We start from the raw sequence: 24,302 nt of genomic DNA, 5'->3' as shown, positions 1-24,302 counted from the left end.
TCCTGCTATGCTTTGTAGGCTACTTTTTCATTAGCATGGATCAACTATGATAACTTAATTCGTTCTTCAGTTTTTCTATAGTCTATACTATTAGTTGATTACGGAAATAGCAAATACAGGAGGCTTATTGGTTATTATTGGTATGATATTCATTGGGAAATGTTGGTTCACATTCAAATTTATGTTGATTATTTCCTTAAAAAAAATCAGATACATTTTTGTTTAAATATTTCCAATTAAATTTTATTGCATAGAGATGTAAGTGAACGTGTTACACATCCTTAATGAATAAAAATATTCCGAGTCGCTATAGCTACAAAGTTTCTCTATGACTTTCTACTTTGATGAGCAATGTGTAAGTGGAAGGTGTAATAGGAAATAATGATGATAATAATTATTATCATGAATGTTCTTTATGTCATAAGCTCATTTGTTGAGAAACCTGTCCTGAAGATATGTTGTTCTAAATTCTGAACCGCTGTGTTATGTTGTGTGGTTGTACGATAGATCAAACAGAAGAACACAAAAGCCAGTAGGATTACTGGACAAAACACCGTTACATCATTAATCATCCGCTGGTGCCTTCATTGTAGTCTTAATATTGTTTTAAATTTCCGCGTAATTAAACTAAGACACACAGTGACGTACAATATAGAGCTGGCTACAAGAAAGCCAGGAGCCCTGTGACATAATTTACAAGCCACTAACAATAGACGAGGAGCTGGAGTAATAATTCAGGGGCTTCGCTTTTCAAATATCGCAGAATGTTGACGTTTCTCCAGAGTTTGGAGGCTTTTCATCAGGCTTTCCAGCTTGCTCTCCCAGATGTCATAGAAAATTGAGAGGGTTGGAAACTTTTTTTTGTCAGGCCTATTGATAGAAGCCACTGAGGCTTGCGAGAGTCGTTTACCCGGAATGACTTCTTGTTCGTTTCTTTACACACTACACGGCGTATATGGGATTTTGTTCGACCTAAAAATAGGATTTGACCGACAATAAGTTGGGAGAAGCGTTGGGGAATAGCGTTCCTTGTTCGCTATAGAAAACGTTCATGATGTGGATGTGGGAGTTTTATTTTTTGAAAAATCTTCACAACTCCTTCATATATCACATTCTTTTTTTACTCCTTCCACCCCTGATTTTTTAGAAGTATAAGAACTTCCTTCATACAATGAATGTAAGCTTTCAAAGAGGATGAGGGAGTTTTATTTCTTGAAATAAAAACTCACAACCCCTTCAGCTTTACAGCAAACATCTTGTTCCTCTCAAGGGAATACAAAAATGAAGCATGCTTCAAGCGTATATTGAAGATTTCAATAAATATCACAAAATTAGTAGCCCTAGAAAAAAAGGTCGTCAGTCGTAATTTTAAACACTGTTAACATTTTTTGTGAGCAACTCAGTTTTCAGTTTTTGTTGTCAGGATTAGTGTTGTGTTGTAAACAGCTGAAGATGTGTTCGTTCCAACCAAGGTCTATAAATAATAATCACACTAGTGATACTGTTGTAACACTCGGAAAATCTCACGGTGGTGCATAAATGGCTAGATTAGATACAGAAAAAACATATAACATTTCGAGTCTGGGTGATGATATCAGTAGACAAAATTTTTTATAAGATGCGAAATTTTTCATTTATAGACCATGGTTTCAACAGGAAACACTACAAATCAGTTTGATAAATTGGATTTGATAACAAAAATGTACAGAACTATTTCTCTCCCGAATTTACATAGTTGATAGGCTAGCCTGAATGAGGTTATGTTACTCTTTCTAAACTATTTGTTAGAATAGGAGATGGACTTACTTTGAAGCTATGTGAGTGCCAAAGTAGAATAGCACCACTAGGTTGAGCACAATGCTAAATCGCAACACCCAGTTTCGTCTAGTCAGCATCGTCTTCGACGACCCATTGCTGCAAAACACAAACAAAATACAAATTCAGCAAATCAATTCCAAAAATATTACATTCAAATATTGGAATTCATCTTCAAATTGAATAATGTGGTACTAGTTCCAAGTAGTCTCAATTACATTTAAATTAAAATTCATCATCAAATTAGAGGTCATACTCATTATTTGTAGCAATATGATTCATCACTGGAAGGAGAATGGGAGGGAAGATAGAGTAGGGGTGAAAGGAGTCTCATTAAAAATTAGAACTAACGATAATCGAAATTTGTAGAATTTTGAATCGAAATTCATATTGATAGGATGTTCATGAGGAATCCATGTTGAAAATTGAATATAGATTGGAAAATTGTACAAGACAAAAACAATAAAATATTGAGAGGATAGCAAACGATTGTTGATCCATTTATCTCATCTACATATGCACAAAATCAAAACATTTCATTTCATTTTTACATTTCATTTTTATTTCACCACCTACATCACAAGGTTGAGGGGCACGTCAAGGAAGCAATTCTTCAATAGAAATTCCTTCAGTGAATAGGGTGGATTGTCTAAAAGGTATTTTTTTAGAGCTTGCTTGAATGGTTTAGGCTCTTTTATACTTTTCATATCGTGTGGCAGGCAATTATTATGAAAGTGGAGACACTGTGTTTGTGTTGTCTCTGTGTAAAAACAATGATAGGGAGAGAAACAAGAGAATCAATCCAAAACTATTCCTCTCTCGAGTTTAGATATTTCATGAGGCAGTGATAAAGGTAGTGATGAGGTTTGTGATAATATTCTTCTAAAATTACGTCTTAAATATTACAGTGAACTTTAAGTTACGGTACTCTGTGATAATTTAAAAATTGCAAAGTGATAAAGGATGGGATCGAGGCAATTCGACTATGATCTATTAAAAACCTGATAATAACCCTATCTTGACTCGCCATTCCAGATCAATCTCAAAAGAAAATTGAAGCAAAGGGGAGAATGTTCTCAATATAAAACTTAATATCAAGAACGACATGAACCAGATTAGCAACCGTCAATTGCATCAAAAGATTACCTGCAGTTTTACATACTTCACCACATGACCCAACTTTGAAAGGGTCTTTTCATTGGGTGAAAGTGGTTCAACAGAAATACGAACAAGGACACACAAGCAGACTAAATCGACATTCACTTCAATCTGTCAGAATTATTTGGAAGGCACTTGTAGGTGTTATTAACAAGAAAAATGCTGTCAGTTGAAGTAGACTGCACTGCAGGAGCTCCCTATAATAAATAGTAGCGACATGAAAGTGCAAATAGAAGGGAGCAAAACTCAACAAATAACAGCTATTTAGAATAAGTGGTCTGTGCTACATACACACAAACACATACACTACATAAACACATACATTCACTCGGTTATCATGCGATAACAATATTTCTCAAAGCATTGGTTGAGGATCTTCCTGCCAGTACCCAATAATATAGCAGCGCAATAGTAGAATATTAATGCATTTCGCTCGAGCATTACTCACTGAATTGGTTCATTTTCAAATGCTAATAGCTTGCTGTCATTGAAAGTACAATGCGGAGATTCACGTTGAAATGTCAGTATAAGGTGAATGGGGAGCATTGTATCTGTTCATTAGGAATGTTGACAGAAAGTGGATCTCAGTCATTGAAAGTACTATAGTGGAGATTCACGTTGTTCTGTCAGCATAGGTTAAATGCGAGGCATTGTTGTTGTTTATGAGGAATGCTGACCGAAAGTGGATCTCAGTGTAGAGTAGTTGAAGAATTATAGCTACCGTGTATTCAGCGCAAACATTAAACAGAATTAGGATTCGTCTATTTATGTTTTACCTTGAAGAGTGTAGGTGATTTCTGTGAATCTATTGTGGTTGTTAACAGTATGACAGTACGATAAAGCATTTTGTTAAAAAAATGGTGGAGATAAAGACATTAGTGTTTGTTAGAAATTCATCATTTTTGTACAACCAAAATAAACAGACTTTGCTATTTTCATGAAATGTTCTCCGAAACAATTATTCAAATTTTTTTTAGGAATAGAACATTTTTTCATCCCAATGACTGGATGAATATCAGAGGTACAGACATAAGCTGTCTATACTTTTGAATACGGTATCAAAGCTATACCTAATATCATCAAATTAATAGATAGACTACTCTTATAATAATTTACATTTACAAAAATAATATTGATTTGCTACAGTGACTACATTATTCTCAATCATGCTGCTTCAATTTTGATAGCTGATTATTAAGTGACACAATTGAATCTGAACTATTATGTACACAGTATTCTCTATTATGCTGTTTCAATTTTGATAGCTGATTAATCTGGGACACAATTAAATCAGGACTAAATTTATACATGTTTAGAAACTGAAATTCTGAACATATTCTCTCTCCTACATATACTCTCATAAATATTTCTGGGATATTATTGTGATGCCTCATTAGGGTTTCAGCTGATTCATGCTACTGACCTACATTAGTAACTATGTGTAACCCTGTCTTAATTTGGGAGAGGAATAGCACAAGGTTACCTTATTATTTCTCTCCCTATCTTTTGATGATGTACTTATTGTATGAATCAATAAATGATAATAAGAATAAAGAGTGTACAGAACTTCGAATATTCTCGAACACTCTAATTTGTACTGTATGTAAAATTGTAGTATGTATGTAAAAGTAGTTGATCTATCCTATACTATTTAACGATCAGCTTCTATTTATATGTTTAGATGTTTAGATGTTTGTATTCACCGGATCTCAAAAACGGCTCCAACGATTCTCACGAAATTCAGAACATAGTAGGTTTATAATATAGAGATTCAAATGCACTAGGTCTCATCCCTGGGAAAACTCGTTGAAAGGCATTAAAAGGATAATTATTATTCATCCTTGAAAAAACAGCTGATAATAATTATTTCGTCGTCTGTTGGTGATGGAAGTGAATGAGTGTGGGACTGTGTCAGAATTATGACTTTTGTAATCATTCAATCAGGTACTTAGTGCCGGTTGCAAAAGCCGGGCTATTTTCAATCCTGATTAATTCCAGTAGATCCGTCTGTTTGAAATTTTCTTCTCTGATTTGGTTCAGGTGAAGTTAATCAGGATTAAAATTTAACCGGGATTTGTTCAATTGGGCCTTTGTGAGGGAAATTTTTGCATTCCTGTGGGAATTAATCTTAATTCACTGTTATTAGATAGAATATTTCTGTATGAATGTTATTATAATTTCTTCTTTCGTAATTAACTTTTTATGCTTTTGTACTCCAGAGCGAAGCTTCGTCCCCGATATTTATCATTCTATACTCAGTATTGCATTCTTGATATACACATGAATCCCGTTTTAAAACTTTGGAAAGCTCAAAGCACTCTATTTGAAAACTTATTTAAATGCAATCGAGCTACATAGTGTACATAAAATAGAGAACTTCAAATCTCGGACTCTCCTATTTGAGATACATTATAGTACCTATCTGAACCACTATAATTCAATACTAAGTAGAAAATTGAAAATTAAATGCAATCGAGCTACATAGTGTACATACAATAGAGAACTTCAAATTTCGGACTCTCCTGTTTGAGACGCATTATAGTACTTATCTGAACCACTATAATTCAATCAATACTCAGTAGAAAATTGAAAATTAAATACAATCGAGCTACATAGTGTACATACAATAGAGAACTTCAAATTTCGGACTCTCCTGTTTGAGACGCATTATAGTACTTATCTGAACCACTATAATTCAATCAATACTCAGTAGAAAATTGAAAATTAAATGCAATCGAGCTACATAGTGTACATACAATAGAGAACTTCAAATTTCGGACTCTCCTGTTGAGACGCATTATAGTACTTATCTGAACACTATAATTCAATCAATACTCAGTAGAAAATTGAAAATAAATGCAATCGAGCTACATAGTGTACATACAATAGAGAACTTCAAATTTCGGACTCTCCTGTTTGAGACGCATTATAGTACTTATCTGAACCACTATAATTCAATCAATACTCAGTAGAAAATTGAAAATTAAATGCAATCGAGCTACATAGTGTACATACAATAGAGAACTTCAAATTTCGGACTCTCCTGTTTGAGACGCATTATAGTACTTATCTGAACCACTATAATTCAATCAATACTCAGTAGAAAATTGAAAATTAAATGCAATCGAGCTACATAGTGTACATACAATAGAGAACTTCAAATTTCGGACTCTCCTGTTTGAGACGCATTATAGTACTTATCTGAACCACTATAATTCAATCAATACTCAGTAGAAAATTGAAAATTAAATGCAATCGAGCTACATAGTGTACATACAATAGAGAACTTCAAATTTCGGACTCTCCTGTTTGAGACGCATTATAGTACTTATCTGAACCACTATAATTCAATCAATACTCAGTAGAAAATGAAAATTAAATGCAATCGAGCTACATAGTGTACATACAATAGAGAACTTCAAATTTCGGACTCTCCTGTTTGAGACGCATTATAGTACTTATCTGAACCACTATAATTCAATACTCAGTAGAAAATTGAAAATTAAATGCAATCGAGCTACATAGTGTACATACAATAGAGAACTTCAAATTTCGGACTCTCCTATTTGAGATACATTATAGTACCTATCTGAACCACTATAATTCAAAACTCAGTAGAAAATTCTTGTACACATAAACCCCGCTTTATAACTTTGGGAAGCTCAAAACACAATATAAGCTGAGACACAATATAAAACAGAACATCCATGTAGCATTTTCCAGTAGTATTCTCTCCATAACAAGTTGATTCAAACATAAAACAGCCATCTTTTATTCCAGAACAGTTTCATCGGAGACAATAATTTATGTACACTATCAAAACAGGATCACACATCAAGAATGGAACAGTTTTGTTACCAATGAATTATTATGATTACATCGGAGTGCTTCTGCTTCGGCTATCATAATCTATTACATACAACGGAGACCGGACTATTACGTCTTTTATGGCATGAATAAACGACCGGCAGACGGCAGAAGACTTTTTACAAGCGTTTCATGTCACTGCTGCGTCGTCTTCCCGCAATAATTGTAATGTAATAATCGCATGGACGACAGTCGCACAAGTGAAAGTCGTACGATCATTTGTGAACAGCGATTTGTAGTCGTGTTTGACGGTGGTCTAACATTTATTAGTCGTCTCTTCCTTTTTTTCGTTTTCCTCTCTGTCATCATGGTTGATTATATGAGGGTCATCATCCCTTTTTTGATTGAACGTTTCCTTCTTCTGCTCTTCTTCCGTATTTTTTCTTCTTCTCTGACATTCCTCGTTCTCTTTCTTCTTCTCCTCTTCCTTCTCCATCTTCTTCTTCTTCTCCTTCTGCCCCTTCTCCTTCTTCTTCGATTTCTTCTTCTACTTCCAGTTCGCCTCTTTTTCAGCTCCCCCTTTCTACTCCCTATCCTTCACATCCACCTCCTACTTTTCCATCTCCTTAAGATACTCCTTCTTCTTCTGCACCATCATCCTTCCCTCCTTCCTATTCTTTTTTCCTCGTCTCCTCTTCTCTTTCCTCCTTCTGATTACCCTCCTTCAACTCAATCGTCATTATCATCTAATTATTTTCTATTTCCTATTTCTTGTTATTTTTTACTTCTTCTCCTTCACTTCCTTCTCCTCCCTCTTCCGTTTCACCTCCTTCTTCCAATTCTGCTCACCTCTCTTCTCCTCTTCCTCTTTTTTCATCTTCTTCTTCTTCCTCTTCTCCTCCTTTACAGATCTTCTTCATCACTCCCTGTCCTTCACCTTCTCCTCCTCCTTCCTCTTCTTCTTCTTCACCTTTAACTTCTCCCCTTCCCCTTGCTCCACTTCTCCTTTTCCTTTTAAAACTTCTGCTTCTCTTATTCTTCCATCGTTTCCATTCAATTCTTCTTACTTCTACGATTTTCTTCATGCCTTTCCTGGTCCTCATCAATATCATCATCAACTTATATTAAATATAAGTTGAAATTTTCTTCTATTTCCTATTTCTTGTTATTGTTTCTTTCTTGTTCTCCTCCTCCTTTTCCTTTTCCTCCCTCTCCTATTCCACCTCCTTCTTCCAATTCTGCTTACCTCTCTTCTTCACTTGCTCTTTCTTCTTCTTCTTCTTCCTCTTCTTCTTCTTCTTCTTCTTCTTCTTCTTCTTCTTCTTTTTCTTCTTCTTCTCCTCTTTTCTTCTTGCTCTTCCATCCTTTTCATGGGCTTCTCTATCATCATAATCCCTTTCTTCATTGTTCACCTTTCTCGAAATGCTCTCTCTTCAGTTCCCTCTTTTTCTTCTCTTACTTCTTCTTCTCCACCTTCTCCTCTCATCTATTTTCTTTCCTCCTCCTCAATGTTCCATTTTTATTCCAAGCTTCTCCATCATCATAATCCCTTTTTTCACTGTCCACCTCTGTCCACCTTTCTCCAAATTCTATTTCTTCTGTTTCCTCTTTCTCTTCTTCTCCTTCTGATCCTGTTTTTCTGGGTTTCTCTGCCATCATGATTCCTTTTTTCACTGTTCGTCTTTCTCGTGATATGAATTTAGCACCGTTGCAATGATGCATTTCCTTCTCTGTCTGATGACATAGAGACAGCTCGGTTCAACAATTTAATACGCGATATAGTTGTCCAAACCGACAAAACGTCTTCTCACGCTACCTGAACATTAAAACCACCTCACTTCTCTTTCACTCACTCATTCTCCTTCTCTCACACAATCACTGTCTCTCGCTCACTCTATCACACACACTCTCCATCACTCTCACTCTCTCTCTCTCTCTCCCTCTCTCTCTCTTTATCTCTTCCTCTCTCTCTCTCACTCACTCTCTCTCTCTCTCATCATACACTTCCTGATTCGATCAGAATTTCCCGTCAAACTTGTATACAAATTCATTGCGGGAAATTCGTAGCAACCCTTTTCCCTCCTCAAGACATTCCAATTCCAATGTCAATTGATATTACTTTGATTGGAACAGAGATTGCAGCAGTAAATATTTTGTAAGCAGTCCAATTTTCCCAAATTGTATTCTATTAAAACCACCAAGCTTCTCCATCATCATCATCATCATCATCTTAATCATTTTTAAGGTGGTTTCCATCATATTTTCCGTTTTATCTTTTATACTTTATAGTATTCAGATTCATACTTTCAGTGACTCAGTGATCATGATACTCTTCTAGATTCTCTTTCACGATGTCAAGGTTCCTGATCCAAAATTCAGATGTAATGCTTCAAACAGAATGGATAGCAGTTATTTGATTCTATGAAAATTGTTTCTCAGTCCCACATTTATGAAATGATTATATAGGCCTATTATGAATGTTCAACGTATATTCTCACTCATATTTTTCATCATACTTGCTTTTTTACTTTCCTTGCCCTATTACCATAGGTATTGCTTTCCGAAAAAAATTAAGGTACCCCAATTTCTAAATTTCTATACGTTTCAAGGTCTCCTGAGTCCAAAAAAGTGTTTTTTGGGTATTGGTCTGTATGTATGTGTGTGTGTGTGTGTGTGTGTGTGTGTGTGTGTGTGTGTGTGTGTGTGTGTGTGTGTGTGTGTGTGTGTGTGTGTGTGTGGTGTGGTGTGTGTGTGTGGTGTGTGTGTGTGTGTGTGTGTGTGTGTGTGTGTGTGTGTGTGTGTGTGTGTGTGTGTGTATGAGTGTATGTGCGTCTGTGTACACGATATATCATTTCCCAGTTGACGGAATGACTTGAAATTTGGAACGTAAGGTCCTTACACTATAAGGATCCGACACAAACAATTTCGATCAAATGCAATCCAAGATGGCGGCTAAAATGGCGAAAATGTTGTCAAAAAAAAGGGTTTTCTCAAAAATGGCTCCAACGATTTTGATCAAATTTATACCTGGAATAGTCATTGATAAGCTCTATCAACTGCAACAAGTCCTGTATCTGTAAAAATTTCAGGAGCTTTGCCCCATCTATGCAAAGTTTGATTTTAGATTCTCAATTATCAGCCTTCATATACAATTTAAACAGAAAATTTCAAGTGGAAAAGATTGAGCATGAAAATCTCTGCAATTAATGTCCAGTAACATTTCCACCTACAATTGAAAATAAGCTTGAAATCCAAGAAAATGTGATTATTAAATTGAAAACTGTTGGCAACTGTTGGTTCTATTAAATCATTCACTACAAAGAGATAGCAGACCTCGTGTGTTTCCAGCGTTATTGACCTATCACCAGCTGTCTCATATCTTTGAATAGTGGACTTAAGATGCGCGAGTACACTAGCGTCAGGTGATCAATTTTCATAACGGCAAGGAAAGTTTTGTGAGTGCGCCACACCAGATTTTGTAAATTTAATCTGTCTTGTCATTTATTCTTACATGAGGTTTATTAAATCAGTATGTTTGTGTATTTCATTTTGCGAACCTTTATTTTTGTGTATTTTATTTTGCGTACTTTCATTACAGTGTTTATTATTTTGCTAAGCATAATTATTGTATACTACAGGATCAATATTATTGTGTATTTTGCTAAATTTCTACTGTATACTGTTGCTTTGGACACATAATAATATCCTATTCCATTTCATAAAATGTAAACATCAAATTTCATAAAGTGTAAGCATAACCTATTTTTGGACAATTTCCATATAAATTTAGGGAAGGAGCAGTTTTGGGCTTTAAGCCTGTTGTTCCTCTCCCAATCATTCATAGTTGACAATGATAGTGTATGTTTCTATGTATGAATAAATAAATAAACCGACTATAGAGAACTGCTCCTATATTCAACCAAACGGATATAGCCTGGTTGGAAATTGGAACGACTGAGTACCTCCTCATTTATAATCAGCTATGGACAATGTTGATCAACTCATATTTGGCAACGTTGCACTCATCTTTTCCAATTCTCATCGTACTATTTTCGTGCGGTTGACTGTTACAGTCAAGGTTCCTGATCCAAAACTCAGATGTAATGATTCACACTACAGTAGTGTGATCAGTATCCATCCAGGAATAATCTGCAATCGGCATCCTCATTTCACATCCAAATGCTTCACTTCGAACAATAATTTCAAATCCAAATGCTTCACTTCGAACAATAATTTCAAATCCAAATGCTTCACTTCGAACAATGATTTCAAATCCAAATGCTTCACTTCGAACAATAATTTCAAATCCAAATGCTTCACTTCGAACAATAATTTCAAATCCAAATGCTTCACTTCGAACAATAATTTCAAATCCAAATGCTTCACTTCGAACAATAATTTCAAATCCAAATTCTCGGTAGCCATCATTCCGCTATAATCATCACTAACCAGCCTCCCGACTTTGAAAAAACTTTCGCAACCAACAGGTATGTGCAAATTAGGTGCGAATTGTATGCCCATGTAAATGGACCTATCTCCTGACAGCGGTTGCCTAAAGTAAACAGACTTTTAGTGTCGTAAACACGAATTCGCTAAGTGCTGGTTTAGCTAAACACGGTTCAGCAGGCGAGACAAGCCAGGTCCACAGGTGCTAGCGCCATTGCGCTAATTGTTCAGACAAACAATTAGCACACCGAAACAGGAAGTACGTGACCAATTATTTCCATTCTAATAAACGTTTGCGTGAGGATGTCTGGCTGCAAGAGGCATCGCTGCTACTCCTTGGTGATTAGCCCACCAACTGCTGCACGGATCATAACAGTTTCGAGAAGGTCTTCGAATTTCTGGTGAATCCTTCACCATTATTTGCTCTCTAATCCACATCAATTTTTTCCTAATCCTTCATCATTTTGTTTTGTTCTCTAATCCTTAATTTTCCTTAAAATTTCTAATCATTATTTCGTTCTTCAACCTATTCTCTAAACGTTTCTTATAGGATTTATCAAGTGGTTTTGAAATATTGCTTTCCATTACATTTATGAATTAAGTTCAAGATTATCTTTTCTTTTCTATATATATAAAAGCGAAATGGCACTCACTCACTCACTGACTGACTGACTGACTAACTCACTCACTCGCAGAACTAAAAATCTACCGGACCAAAAACGATCAAATTTGGTAGGTATGTTCAGTTGGCCCTTTAGAGGCGCACTAAGAAATCTTTTAACTCTAAGTGCCGGTTGCACAACAGCCGGTTGAATTTTAACTTTGATTAATTCCACAAGAACCAATCAGAGAAGCCGTACTTTTGAAAACGCCTTCTCTGATTGGTTCTCGTGGAATTAATCACGATTAAAATTAACCGGCTGTTGTGCAACCGGGCCTAAGGGTGGTTTTTAAGGGTTTAAAGTTCGTCTTTTAGCATGTATATTCTTCTTATTCCAATCTCTTAATCATAATTGGAAAATGTCCATACCATATGTTAATATAGAACTATAATTTAGAGAGAGTACCTCTTCGAAACAGTTGTTAACTGGTAACTAAATTAATAATTTTGTCAGGTTGGCATTAAGTTGAGTTGACTTTGTTAGGTTGGCACCAAGTTGAAGATTGAAATGCATTTATCGCGGAAAAATTGATTGGGCAATGCTACATCAATCAGAGCTATTACTGGGAATATTATATCCTCTGATATGGCAAGCGAAGCGAGCCTGCTGATCTAATCTTTCACGGGGGTCCAGGGGGCCGAGCCCCCTGGCTAGACGGATATAGCGAGCGAAGCGAGCCTGACGGCTAGTATTAAATATGTGATTGTATTTTGACTTTCATTTATTTCTATTAATCTTATGTAATCTTATAACATAATAATGTAATCCATTATGTTTGTATCCTTATGTGAATTTTTATTTTGTAGAGGGTTGTGTGGCAGAGAGGACCAGGAGTCCTAACTCCGCCCTAATAAGGGCAAATAATCAATCAATCAATCTCTGGAATTCATATTAGTTGTTGTTGTATGGATATCTCGAACACTGTTTTATCAAAGATGCTTCACTTCGAACAATAATTTCAAATCCAAATTCTCGGTAACCATCATTCCGCTATAATCATCACTAACCAGCCTCCCGACTTTGAAAAACCTTTTGCAACCAACAAGTATGTGCAAATTAGGTGCGAATTGTATGCCCATGTAAATGGACCTATCTCCTGACAGCGGTTGCCTAAAGTAAACAGACTTGCAGTGTCGTAAACACGAATTCGCTAAGTGCTGGTTTAGCTAAACACGGTTCAGCAGGCGAGACAAGCCAGGTCCACAGGTGCTAGCGCCATTGCGCTAATTGTTCAGACAAACAATTAGCACACCGAAACAGGAAGTACGTGACCAATTATTTCCATTCTAATAAACGTTTGCGTGAGGATGTCTGGCTGCAAGAGGCATCGCTGCTACTCCTTGGTGATTAGCCCACCAACTGCTGCACGGATCATAACAGTTTCGAGAAGGTCTTCGAATTTCTGGTGAATCCTTCACCATTATTTGCTCTCTAATCCACATCAATTTTTTCCTAATCCTTCATCATTTTGTTTTGTTCTCTAATCCTTAATTTTCTTCCTAATCCTTCATCATTATTTCGTTCTTCAACCAATTCTCTAAACGTTTCTTATAGTATTTATCAAGTGGTTTTGGAATATGGCTTTCCATTGTATTTATGAATTAAGTTCAAGATTATCTTTTCTTTTCTATATATATATAAAAGCGAAATGGCACTCACTCACTCACTGACTGACTGACTGACTAACTCACTCACTCGCAGAACTAAAAATCTACCGGACCAAAAACGATCAAATTTGGTAGGTATGTTCAGTTGGCCCTTTAGAGGCGCACTAAGAAATCTTTTAACTCTAAGTGCCGGTTGCACAACAGCCGGTTGAATTTTAACTTTGATTAATTCCACAAGAACCAATCAGAGAAGCCGTACTTTTGAAAACGCCTTCTCTGATTGGTTCTCGTGGAATTAATCACGATTAAAATTAACCGGCTGTTGTGCAACCGGGCCTAAGGGTGGTTTTTAAGGGTTTAAAGTTCGTCTTTTAGCATGTATATTCTTCTTATTCCAATCTCTTAATCATAATTGGAAAATGTCCATACCATATGTTAATATAGAACTATAATTTAGAGAGAGTACCTCTTCGAAACAGTTGTTAACTGGTAACTAAATTAATAATTTTGTCAGGTTGGCATTTAGTTGAGTTGACTTTGTTAGGTTGGCACCAAGTTGAAGATTGAAATGCATTTATCGCGGAAAAATTGATTGGGCACTGCTACTTCAATCAGAGCTATTACTGGGAATATTATATCCTCTGATATGGCAAGCGAAGCGAGCCTGCTGATCTAATCTTTCACGGGGGTCCAGGGGGCCGAGCCCCCTGGCTAGACGGATATAGCGAGCGAAGCGAGCCTGACGGCTAGTATTAAATATGTGATTGTATTTTGACTTTCATTTATTTCTATTAATCTTATGTAATCTTATAACATAATAATGTAATCCATTATGTTTGTATCCTTATGTGAATTTTTTATTTTGTAGAGGGTTGTGTGGCAGAGAGGACCAGGAGTCCTAACTCCGCCCTAATAAGGGCAAATAATCAATCAATCAATCTCTGGAATTCATATTAGTTGTTGTTGTATGGATATCTCGAACACTGTTATCAAAGATGTTTCAGAATCATTTAGAGGATAATAATTCAATTACCTCATCAAATACAGTAGTTTTTTGTAGATATCTGTGTATTTTGTACTCTGATATTTTGTGTGTATCTGAATAGGAAGAAAATCAAGTAAGTTCAGTCATTCAGATTTTGTTATTCTGAAAATTTAGTAAAAATCAGGATAAAAATAAAATCTAGAAAGTTTAGCAATTCAGTTTTTTTTATTCTAAGAATTTAATTCAGTATAATTTTTGTTATTTCCAGTATTCGGTGGATAATGAAATGAGAAAAAAATATGAATAATGTTGTTTGATTCTCTTATATGAAGTTTTTCTTACATTCTCACTTTAGTTTTCAAGTTCATCATCACTAATAATTTTCTAGATTGTAGATTGAGTGTCTTGAATATTTGAGTTGAGAATTAGTAATTCTTCTGACTATAGATTTCTCCTTCAACTGTGTTGAGTTCAAATCAGGCCAACAATAAATAGTTTAGATCCATTCAATTCATGGTTTGATAATATGATGCAGTCCAATATACCATCAAAACCATTCAAATCAAATCATTATAACAAATTTCATACATTATCATTGGGAGAATGTGTTACCAATATTCTTGCACGAGGAGAGATACATTTTTATTTCCGCTGTTATTATTCCCACAATATCATATATAATACAAGCACGATAAAATACTCATATCACCATTACTTTCCTCCATTCACATCCACTAAAATAACAGAATCACGAATATTGGCGGTGACAATATGACATGTGTCTCCTTTTTCTTGCACTATTCACATCAACTTAAACCACCACATATACAACTCATGGAAATGCTTTCGCGAAATTAGCGAAACGATTCGCTAATATACAAATACAAAGAGTGATTCTCTTTGCTTATATTGTACTCTGAATGATAATTATTCTAGAATACCACAGATTTTCAACCAGTAGTTTCTTATACGATAGACTAAATAAACAGTCTTTATATCTATAGTGAGGTCCACGTTATAATGGCAGGGGAGAAATATAGGAGAACAACGTTGCCGAACCTCTGTCTTGTCAATCCCTTCTATAGACGGTTGCTGATACAGGTTTATTAATGTAATATTAACTGTTCATTCTCGTTTAAATAATCAATTATATTTTATTAAGAAATAAATTATATTTTTCAATAATGTTATAATGAATTTAGATAATTAGATGAAATATTTTGTTAATTATTAATTCTACATTGTTAAAAGACGATCTGGGAGCAGTGCAAAACGAGAAAGAGATAGCACTATCCGTTTTGTTGAATAATAGACAAGGATGTTAGCAATAACATGTTTATTCAAACACTGCCATTATAACGTGGACCTCACTATAGTATTAAGACCATTTATGTAAATAAACAATAGTCTTGAATCTGTCCTAATACTCTTCAATTATTACAACCTGTGACAGTGAGAATTGTTCTACTAATTTCCAAAGGATGACTCGTCATTGCAAGACAATAAGATTTCTGTCAGCAGTGCTGGAGCAAAGAATGACAGCCATCAATCAATCAATAGAGCCGCGCGCTGCCGATAAATCAACCAATCACACTTCAGTGGCGCTCCGACTCCAAATTCGGACTCCAAATAATAACAGTGAACTTGTCAGCGATGTTTTGTTGTTGGAAACTTGTTCAGCTACATGTGTGTTACACTAACACATGACACACACACACATGATACACTCACACTGTCACACATAACACACACACACACATGACACACTCACACCTCTTCATTAGAGACCAGCTGTTTATTTTGCGCCGCTGAATTGACCTGTCGTCTGCTGCTAACAATGATTTATCTGCGGCTTTTTCACCTACGCTTCTTCTTTGTTACCGTATTGTTGTGATGACTGATCCAGATATAAATTATAGTGGATTATATGAATCATACGGATATCACGGTGTCCCAGCGTATAAAGCGCTCAGTGCTGTACTTGATATACCATACATCATTCTGAAACGTATTTTATTCTTTTATTTGTTATTTTTCCTTCACGTGGGAATAGAACACAGTAACCGTTTACAGTAACTGTAGTTACTACAGATCATCAAATGATGAATAATTCTAATATGAGTAGGTTTTGGTTGAAATCGATTTGGTATGAGAATTAGTAGTAGCTTATGGGAATAACCTATGGATTTTGTCTATCAATATTTATTTATTTATTTATAAGGTAGCAAAAAATACAAGAATCGGAAAAGAAAAAACAGGCTATTGCCTAAAACTTCTTCAATTTCCTAATTTAGTTTTAAATTGTCTAAATATTATAGGTTATGTCCATTCAAATTTCTACACCAAATCACAATCTAAAATATAAATTAGAATAAAACAAACAATTTTAAATTTGGATGGATTAATAATAAAAGTTTCTTAAAAACATGAAACAAACTATAAATTCACAAAAAAAGAATAAAAACACTTAAATTTTGAGCTCGAAAATATCCCATCCATCATAGCTATATGCTTCATATCTATAATATGAATACTTCTACCTCTTATTCACTTATTCCTTAGATTCAAATTGGTAAAAGTAAATTCGTATGGCTTTATTTGGTGGGGAGTCCCTTGCGGGAAGGTCCCACCGCCTGAATATTTATAATTTAAGATGTCAATGGGCCTTACGACTGTCATACTTCAGCCGGGACCGACAGTTCAAAAAACTGATTCAAATTGGTAATTTATTTATTTATTGCAAAACGACATCGACCAAAAATAGACTGATATAAAATGAATTATTCAACAGGATAAACGAAGAATGAATCGGAGAGTGAATTTAAGAAAGAGAGTTATCGGAGAGTAAAATTTTAGGAAATCAAACTAAACATTTTATATTCATCAGGTGAAAACTTGAATTTCAAATGAACTGTTGTGGAGTATTATGTACTGGAAATGTCATCTGCGCAGTACTGAAGTGAATAGATAAAAAATGCATTTCAAATTTCTAAAGGTGTGTACAGATATACGCGCCTCCAACATGCTCCGCGAACGCTCCGCAATCGCTCTACGCACGCCCCGCACTCACTCCGATCATGAACGTTACGGGAGATGTTAGCTCTTCTCGCGTTCCACTCTTGCTCCCAGGTCGATCATCAATCGATCTGCTCGAGTGACGTTCGATTGCGGAGCAGAGCGAAAGTCTGTACGCACCTTAAAACATTTTAGGGTGTTTGATGATTCGATTAATCTATGGTATATGTAAAGGTGCGTACAGATATACGCGCCGCGAACATGAGCAATTCACTTTTAATCAGCTGACTATATCTGTATTTTTACAGAAACTGTAAGATAAAGATATAAAAAGCTTGGCATCAGCTGATTAAAAGTGAATTGCTCATGTTCGCGGCGCGTATATCTGTACGTACCTTTACACTCCTATCAGCCTATCTATATTATAGAAATGACTGATAGGAGTGTAACATATACCATAGATTAATCGAATCATCAACTGTTATCATCAATCATATTATGATTTGTAATTCTATTTATAGAAAAATAGTTAGAATAGCTATTTCTGATGAAAAAATTGTGATTTCTAATGAAAATATGGAGAAGATTAATGTGAAGTAGATCATTCGAAATAAAACGGTTTATTTTTACATCATCTATCTGTGAAAATTATTGTCATTATGTCTCTAAATGCAATTACCTTGTAGTGAATAGGATTTCAATGTCATTCATCAGTAGGTGAACTTATATTGAATACTAGAAAATACTAACTAGTTAACAGAAAACATGATGTTTCACATGAATTTGCCATTTACATTCAGTTTTACAACAATATATTTGCATTTACATATGGCTGTGTTCACTCCTCTTCCATGTCATGAGAGCATATTGAGCGTTTGTTTATAGTCGAAGATTTCTGTTTCTTTTAGTACGTAAATAACGCCACAAACACCGAATGCGTGTCTTCCAGCTGTAACTGAATAAATAAATTGAAAATATTCTGTGCTTACTACAGGAAGTGGAACTGTGTACCCCTCGGAGACCATTCTTTCCCCTAATTTGTTTCCTGTCGGACTGAGCTGACCCCACAGTCATAAACATGTGCCGATTCAAAATGTTGGCAACGAGGGAATTTAAAATGTTGGGAACGAGGGAATACGTGTTGAGTATTCACCATGAACAACTCTGCTATGAGTGAGTGGAGAGGGGTTAATGTTTTCCATTTTTCTAGTTGCCTCTCCTGCTGCCAAAGCTTATAATATTCTGCGTAAAGGAAGTCATAAATAGAGAGTGTCTCTCTAGTAAGATGGCATTGTCGTTTATCGTGTATTACCGTCAACGAGCTTGGTAATTCATATTTATTTGACAGTATTACTGGTTTGTCATCCTACTGAAACGGTACTCAGTATTTACATCTTAATCCTGCATGTTATAATTGTTTCTCTCTAGAATTCTATGGGTTTGGAATAGCGGTAAAATAAAGGAAAGAATTGGCTTATACACGTACGGGATAGTAAATTTAGGAATGACGCCCCACGACTGAGCTACTGGACCGAGGGATTTTGCATATAGATTTTTGATTTACCAAGGATGGTTAAAGGCCTATTTAAATTTCAGTAGGTCAAGTTTTCAGTTTGTCAATTTTTTAATTAAACCCTTGCGGAGCACTGGTTATCCGCTATTCTACAATAGATAGGATGTAGCTGAATACATTGAAAATATTAGAAGACAACTCATATATTTAAGCACTAAAATCATAAATAAAATTCCTGAACAAATTATTAGCTGTGCCAAGATAACAAAAAAAGTAAAAACAGATATCAATGCTTGGATCAAAATTAACTACTTCTTCTACCTTTGAGAACTATAATAAGTTAACAGAGAACTTTTCTGATTAGTGCGCTCACTTCCCCTACTTGTGCTCTATCACATCCCTTTCCCAATCTTTTCCAAAAATTCCAAGGTTCAAAAGCCTTCCTATGACATGGATAGCCATAGTTGGAAGAACTTTTGATCCTCTACCCTTCTTCACCACATAACATGTATAAATTGCCTTCTAATATTGTAATGTGTTCTCATATTTATGTTATTTATTTTATACTGTAATGTTTTTTTTTATTGATGTAATTAATTTTTTTTCATATTGATGTATCTTATGTGTGTATGTGTGTGAATAAATAAATTGAAATTGAATGCTGATAAAACAATTTTTCGATACCGTAACAGAAATTAAATTTTCTAAAAAGATAATTTTTTGAGTTATTTAATTGACCAAAAATAACTCAACTAGAAGCTATTTTTGGTCATTTTTCGTAAATTGAATAACTTTCTCAAAAATCGATATTTTCAGAAAATTTTTGTTTTATTCAATCGAAAATACCATGAAGAATTCATCCTCTAAATCTCATGGATTTATCTCTTACCGAATTTGAAATGTTCTGTCCCAAAAATTTAAAATTTAGGCGCTCATATCTCAAAAAGTAATAATGGGAATAAAAATGTTTTCCTGAGAAAACTTTTTAATTTTGATAGCTTGATGATATACAAATCAAAAATCTTTGAAAAATATCACCAGTAGTAAGTTTATTTTTAACCTTTGCACAGCCTTGAGGTACTTGGGTATAGTGTGAAGTCAACTATGTCAACTAACATCATTCATATTCGAGTTACATCAATTACCAGCATGCCAAATTCTAGTTCAATACAGGTCCCACGAATACACTATACAATCTGCCAGAAATTTATGCAGGACCAGACTATAATTAGGGGGTGACCTAGACCTTAACAAGTCACTTATGACGACTGATCAGCTGGGAGGTGACACTGGCACATACTGTCAAGGACCATTGCAAAGATTAACGGTTATTGGCTGTAACACGTATTTGGAGATGGCATAAATTTCGTTGTTTGCATACGACGGAATTCGCGCCCACTTCTGTCTGATCCACTTTGAACTGTCATAATTACTCGTGTCATAACAGCACTGCTTCCTATTTAACCAATGGTGAAAGATCTATATGTTCCGTGAATATGTCTTTGCCAATTCCAGTCGTTGTCGTTTGAGAATTAGTGATGACTAGTACCGTAACCAGGAACACTGCCACCTATATAATCCGTTGCTGGACGTATGCCGTGATTTGTGGGGCACTGCATTGTCATTAAAGCTACGTGATATAGATTTAGTGCAATGATAGATGTTGCATGTGTATGTCATGGGTGCTGGATTACATTTGACATGTGTAGTGGAGTTGTGAACTAGACATGATGAATCTTTCAAGTACATTTCAGTATATAATTTCTGTTCAGTTACTTATTGAGAGAATAAGACGTTGATCTTGTCAATACCACTATATTATAAATAAATAAATGTTTTTTTCCAAAAAAAACTAAAACTACAAAACATCAATTACACAAAATATTAGATAAATTACTATATTACATACAATAGTTAGTTACAAAAAATTCTTATAATGTGTCCTCTACTTGTTTAGTTTTTCTGTGTGGAAATTGACCTACTCCACTATGGCGTACCATGTTCTAGAGTAGGTTTTGTTAGGTTTTTTGTGCGTATTACTCTATTATACTCTAATAAAAACAATATGAAAATATTGAAGTACCCTTTATTTTTAAAAACTTTAAAATAAATGGTACTTCAAGATGTTAATATTGTTTTTAATAATTTATTAAAAGTAGCCCATGTGAGTGGAGTGTTTTTATATATACTCTGTATAAATCAACTTTAGACTTGAAGGAATATGCGGTTAAAGAAATGGAGGGAGATCAGCCAATTACAGTGATTAATAGAGTGATGGGTAGAAGCGCAATCGCCAATTTGTCGATTAGAGTCAGTCGACTGAAGGATTCCAGGCAGGAAACTCCATAAGTTTAACATGAGCGCTTGAATACTCACGAGAAATTAGAGGATTGCTGGCCGGTCAGAACGGCAACATCGCAGCCGTTGTATCCATAGCTCTGTATGTCCCATCCCAAGTCAGAAGTTTATTTGTACAGAGTATAGTAGTATCATAGATAAAGGATAAGCATAAGCTTTTATATTTCTTGTCTCTGGTAGTATTGACAACTTCAACGTCTTATTCTCTCAATTATGGAGAAATACCATAACATCTCTTATCATACAATCAAACTATAGCTAGGCTACTTATTGTTAAGTTATTGATTGATGATTTTACATCTTGTGGGACCGAACTTCCTAAAGGCAGTACTCAGTTCGTCAAGCTTTCAGTTTGTCAAGTACCTGTTTTGACCAGTCACTGAGATACTGGAAGAAAAGAGAGAGGTTGAGACATTCATTACGTCAATTTTTCGTTGCGTACAGTCAGTTGCACCGAGGCACACTAGTTGGGGATTAGTGAGAAGTTAGTTAAGGGTTGAGGAAAGTTTGGGGGTTGGGTTTATTCCTTTGAATTGCAATATGCTAATATTGTTCAGGATTATTTCATCATTTGCTTTCGAATTGAAATATGCTTATATTATTTAGAATTATTTGATAATTTTAAAATAAGATACTGGTCCATATGATCCACTGGTTTCAACTGAAGTTTTATGAACTGGAATCTTAATTTAATTGATGTCACCCTTTAGTATCATCATTATCATGTAGTAACGAGATATAGATAACTGGAATAGTAATACCATAGATTGAATCTGTAATCTAAGTTAACTTAGTCTGTGGTTATACTATGGTATCACCTCCTGACATGTAAAGTGAAGTTTCATAAATTGGGGATGTTGAATCGATTATATTTCTTATATTTTTGTAATACCGTACCTTCTCTCCAGTATATGACGACCTTTCAACCCGTAAAAGCGAGACAAATAATGGATTTTCCTATTTAAATAATGTGTCATCAAAATAGCTTATATTTTAGTATCTCTTTCCTTTCAGTATTTGACGACCTTTCAACACGTAAAACTGAGACAAATAATGGATTTTCTACATTAGGATAATGTGATAAACGCAATTCCTAACAAACAACGGTGAGACAAGAAATTGAAGGAAAATAATAAACTATAAAATATGAATGTCACTGATAATGCCAAGTCAAATGAGGAATAAGTCAGTTTCCTCTATTTGGGTATCTGTTGTGACAGAGGAGTAGTTCTTTTTTCAGGAACAACAAAGAACAAAATACAATATTCGTTCACCTGCTAATCAATTCACCATGTTTCACATGTGGCTACATCCTTCAATAGCGGACTAAAAGTGAAAATAGACGAAAAAAGAAGACAAATATTGTGATGAACACAATAAAGCTAGAACGAAAATAGGTGATACGACCTTCGCCGAAGACGTTCTACGATGTTTTTTCATTGATGATGTTACCTTGATTTTGAAGGCATCACGCACTCTACAGAAACGTGATAGTAAAATGAAGGAGCTATTTTGTCAACGCTGAAAGAATTACAATGTGCTTTCAGAGATAATGGCTAATCTTGGTGAACTGCTTTCTAAATGCAGCTGCATCACAAAGATGTGTCAAATCTGAATTTTTTAAGGCTATAAAATTATCTTGCTGAAAGGGAAAACTTGTATTGAAGGAGTTACTAGTGTATAGTAGTGGCCTATTGTGATGGATGGAGTGTCAAGGTGTGTGATTAATCGAAAAATGATGAATAGTTTGTTCAAAACACTAGAAAAAGGCACTTAAACTATCAATATATACATGACATTTTTTTAGAAAGAGATACTATGATTATCTAAACTGCAAGCACAGAAAAAAAGCATTTGAGCTGAGCAAAATAAGTGTAAAAAATGTTTTAGAGGCAGTAATCTCGTACTATGATGTTAAGTGCATACAATGTTTTTTCCAATACATTTGAATCCCAATCTCAATCTGTGAAATGGGTCTCGCAGTAATCAATGGGACTGTTATCATATAATTGGTGTATACCTGGATTGTATTTGTATATGAATAAATGAATAAATAGTCAATCATACATAACATTGCAACTTTTGATAATTGTTGGAGTGCTCAATTTTCAACAGCATTTCCAAACTTCCAAAAAATCTCTGATATAGATTCAAAGTCTTATGGACTTCACCATTATGAAATCAAGATTCTCATTATAATATTTCGATTCATTCAAGCAATTATCCGCTTTTCAACGATTTTAATCATTTTTGAAGTGACCAACAATTCAACGGAGTTATCCCAAAACAATCATTGATATAAATTTCAAGACTTTGAGACTACTATCCAATCAAGATTTCCATCATTTATCCTATTATATTAAGCGAGCAATTTCTGTATATCTGTTTACATTTTTATATCTGGTAATTTAGGTTCAACGGATCTCGAAAACGGCTCTAACGATTTTCACGAAATTTGAAACATAGTAGGTTTATGATATAAAAATTCTATTGCATTAGGTCTCATCCTTGGGAAAACTCGCTGAACAACATTGAAATTCATCCTTGGCTGAAACAACTGAGACTTTCGTCGTCTGTGGATAGTAAAAATTGAACAAGTGATTCTGTGGAAAATCAAAATATCGCATCCCCGAAATTCATAAGCTGACGTATGCTGTAAGCCAGCTGTAAAATATAAACACGATCATTTTAGAGAATTGTGTTCTGTTTATCAAAAAATAAAAATAACGAGCAAAGCTCGGTGCCCCGATATTTTTGATTAATACAAGTAATTATCCGCTATTTCAACAATTTTGCTAATTCTTGAAGTGACCAACTAAACATTACAACGCGAAATTTAAACTTACAAAACAATCTTTGAAATCATTTTCAAGACACCGAGACTTGACCACCAATGTGCAATCAAAATTTTCAATCAAATTTGCAATCAATGTATT

General features: G+C 34.8%; 1 protein-coding gene across 2 annotated transcripts in view; it reads right to left on the bottom strand.

The window, feature by feature from the left end:
• Positions 1–24,302, bottom strand: part of LOC111062680 (beta-1,4-glucuronyltransferase 1) — a 302,287-nt gene that overhangs the window by 31,469 nt on the left and 246,516 nt on the right. For both annotated transcript variants that reach the window (XM_039433595.1, XM_039433594.1), the window contains exon 2: positions 1,807–1,914. In XM_039433595.1, the coding sequence (XP_039289529.1) occupies positions 1,807–1,895 (89 nt within the window). In that variant the 5' untranslated portion in view covers positions 1,896–1,914. The remainder of the gene's footprint in view (positions 1–1,806; positions 1,915–24,302) is intronic.

Source organism: Nilaparvata lugens, chromosome 7 (genome assembly GCF_014356525.2).
Source record: "Nilaparvata lugens isolate BPH chromosome 7, ASM1435652v1, whole genome shotgun sequence".
Lineage (NCBI taxonomy): Eukaryota > Metazoa > Arthropoda > Insecta > Hemiptera > Delphacidae > Nilaparvata > Nilaparvata lugens.
This window is presented reverse-complemented; position numbering and strand designations above follow the sequence as displayed.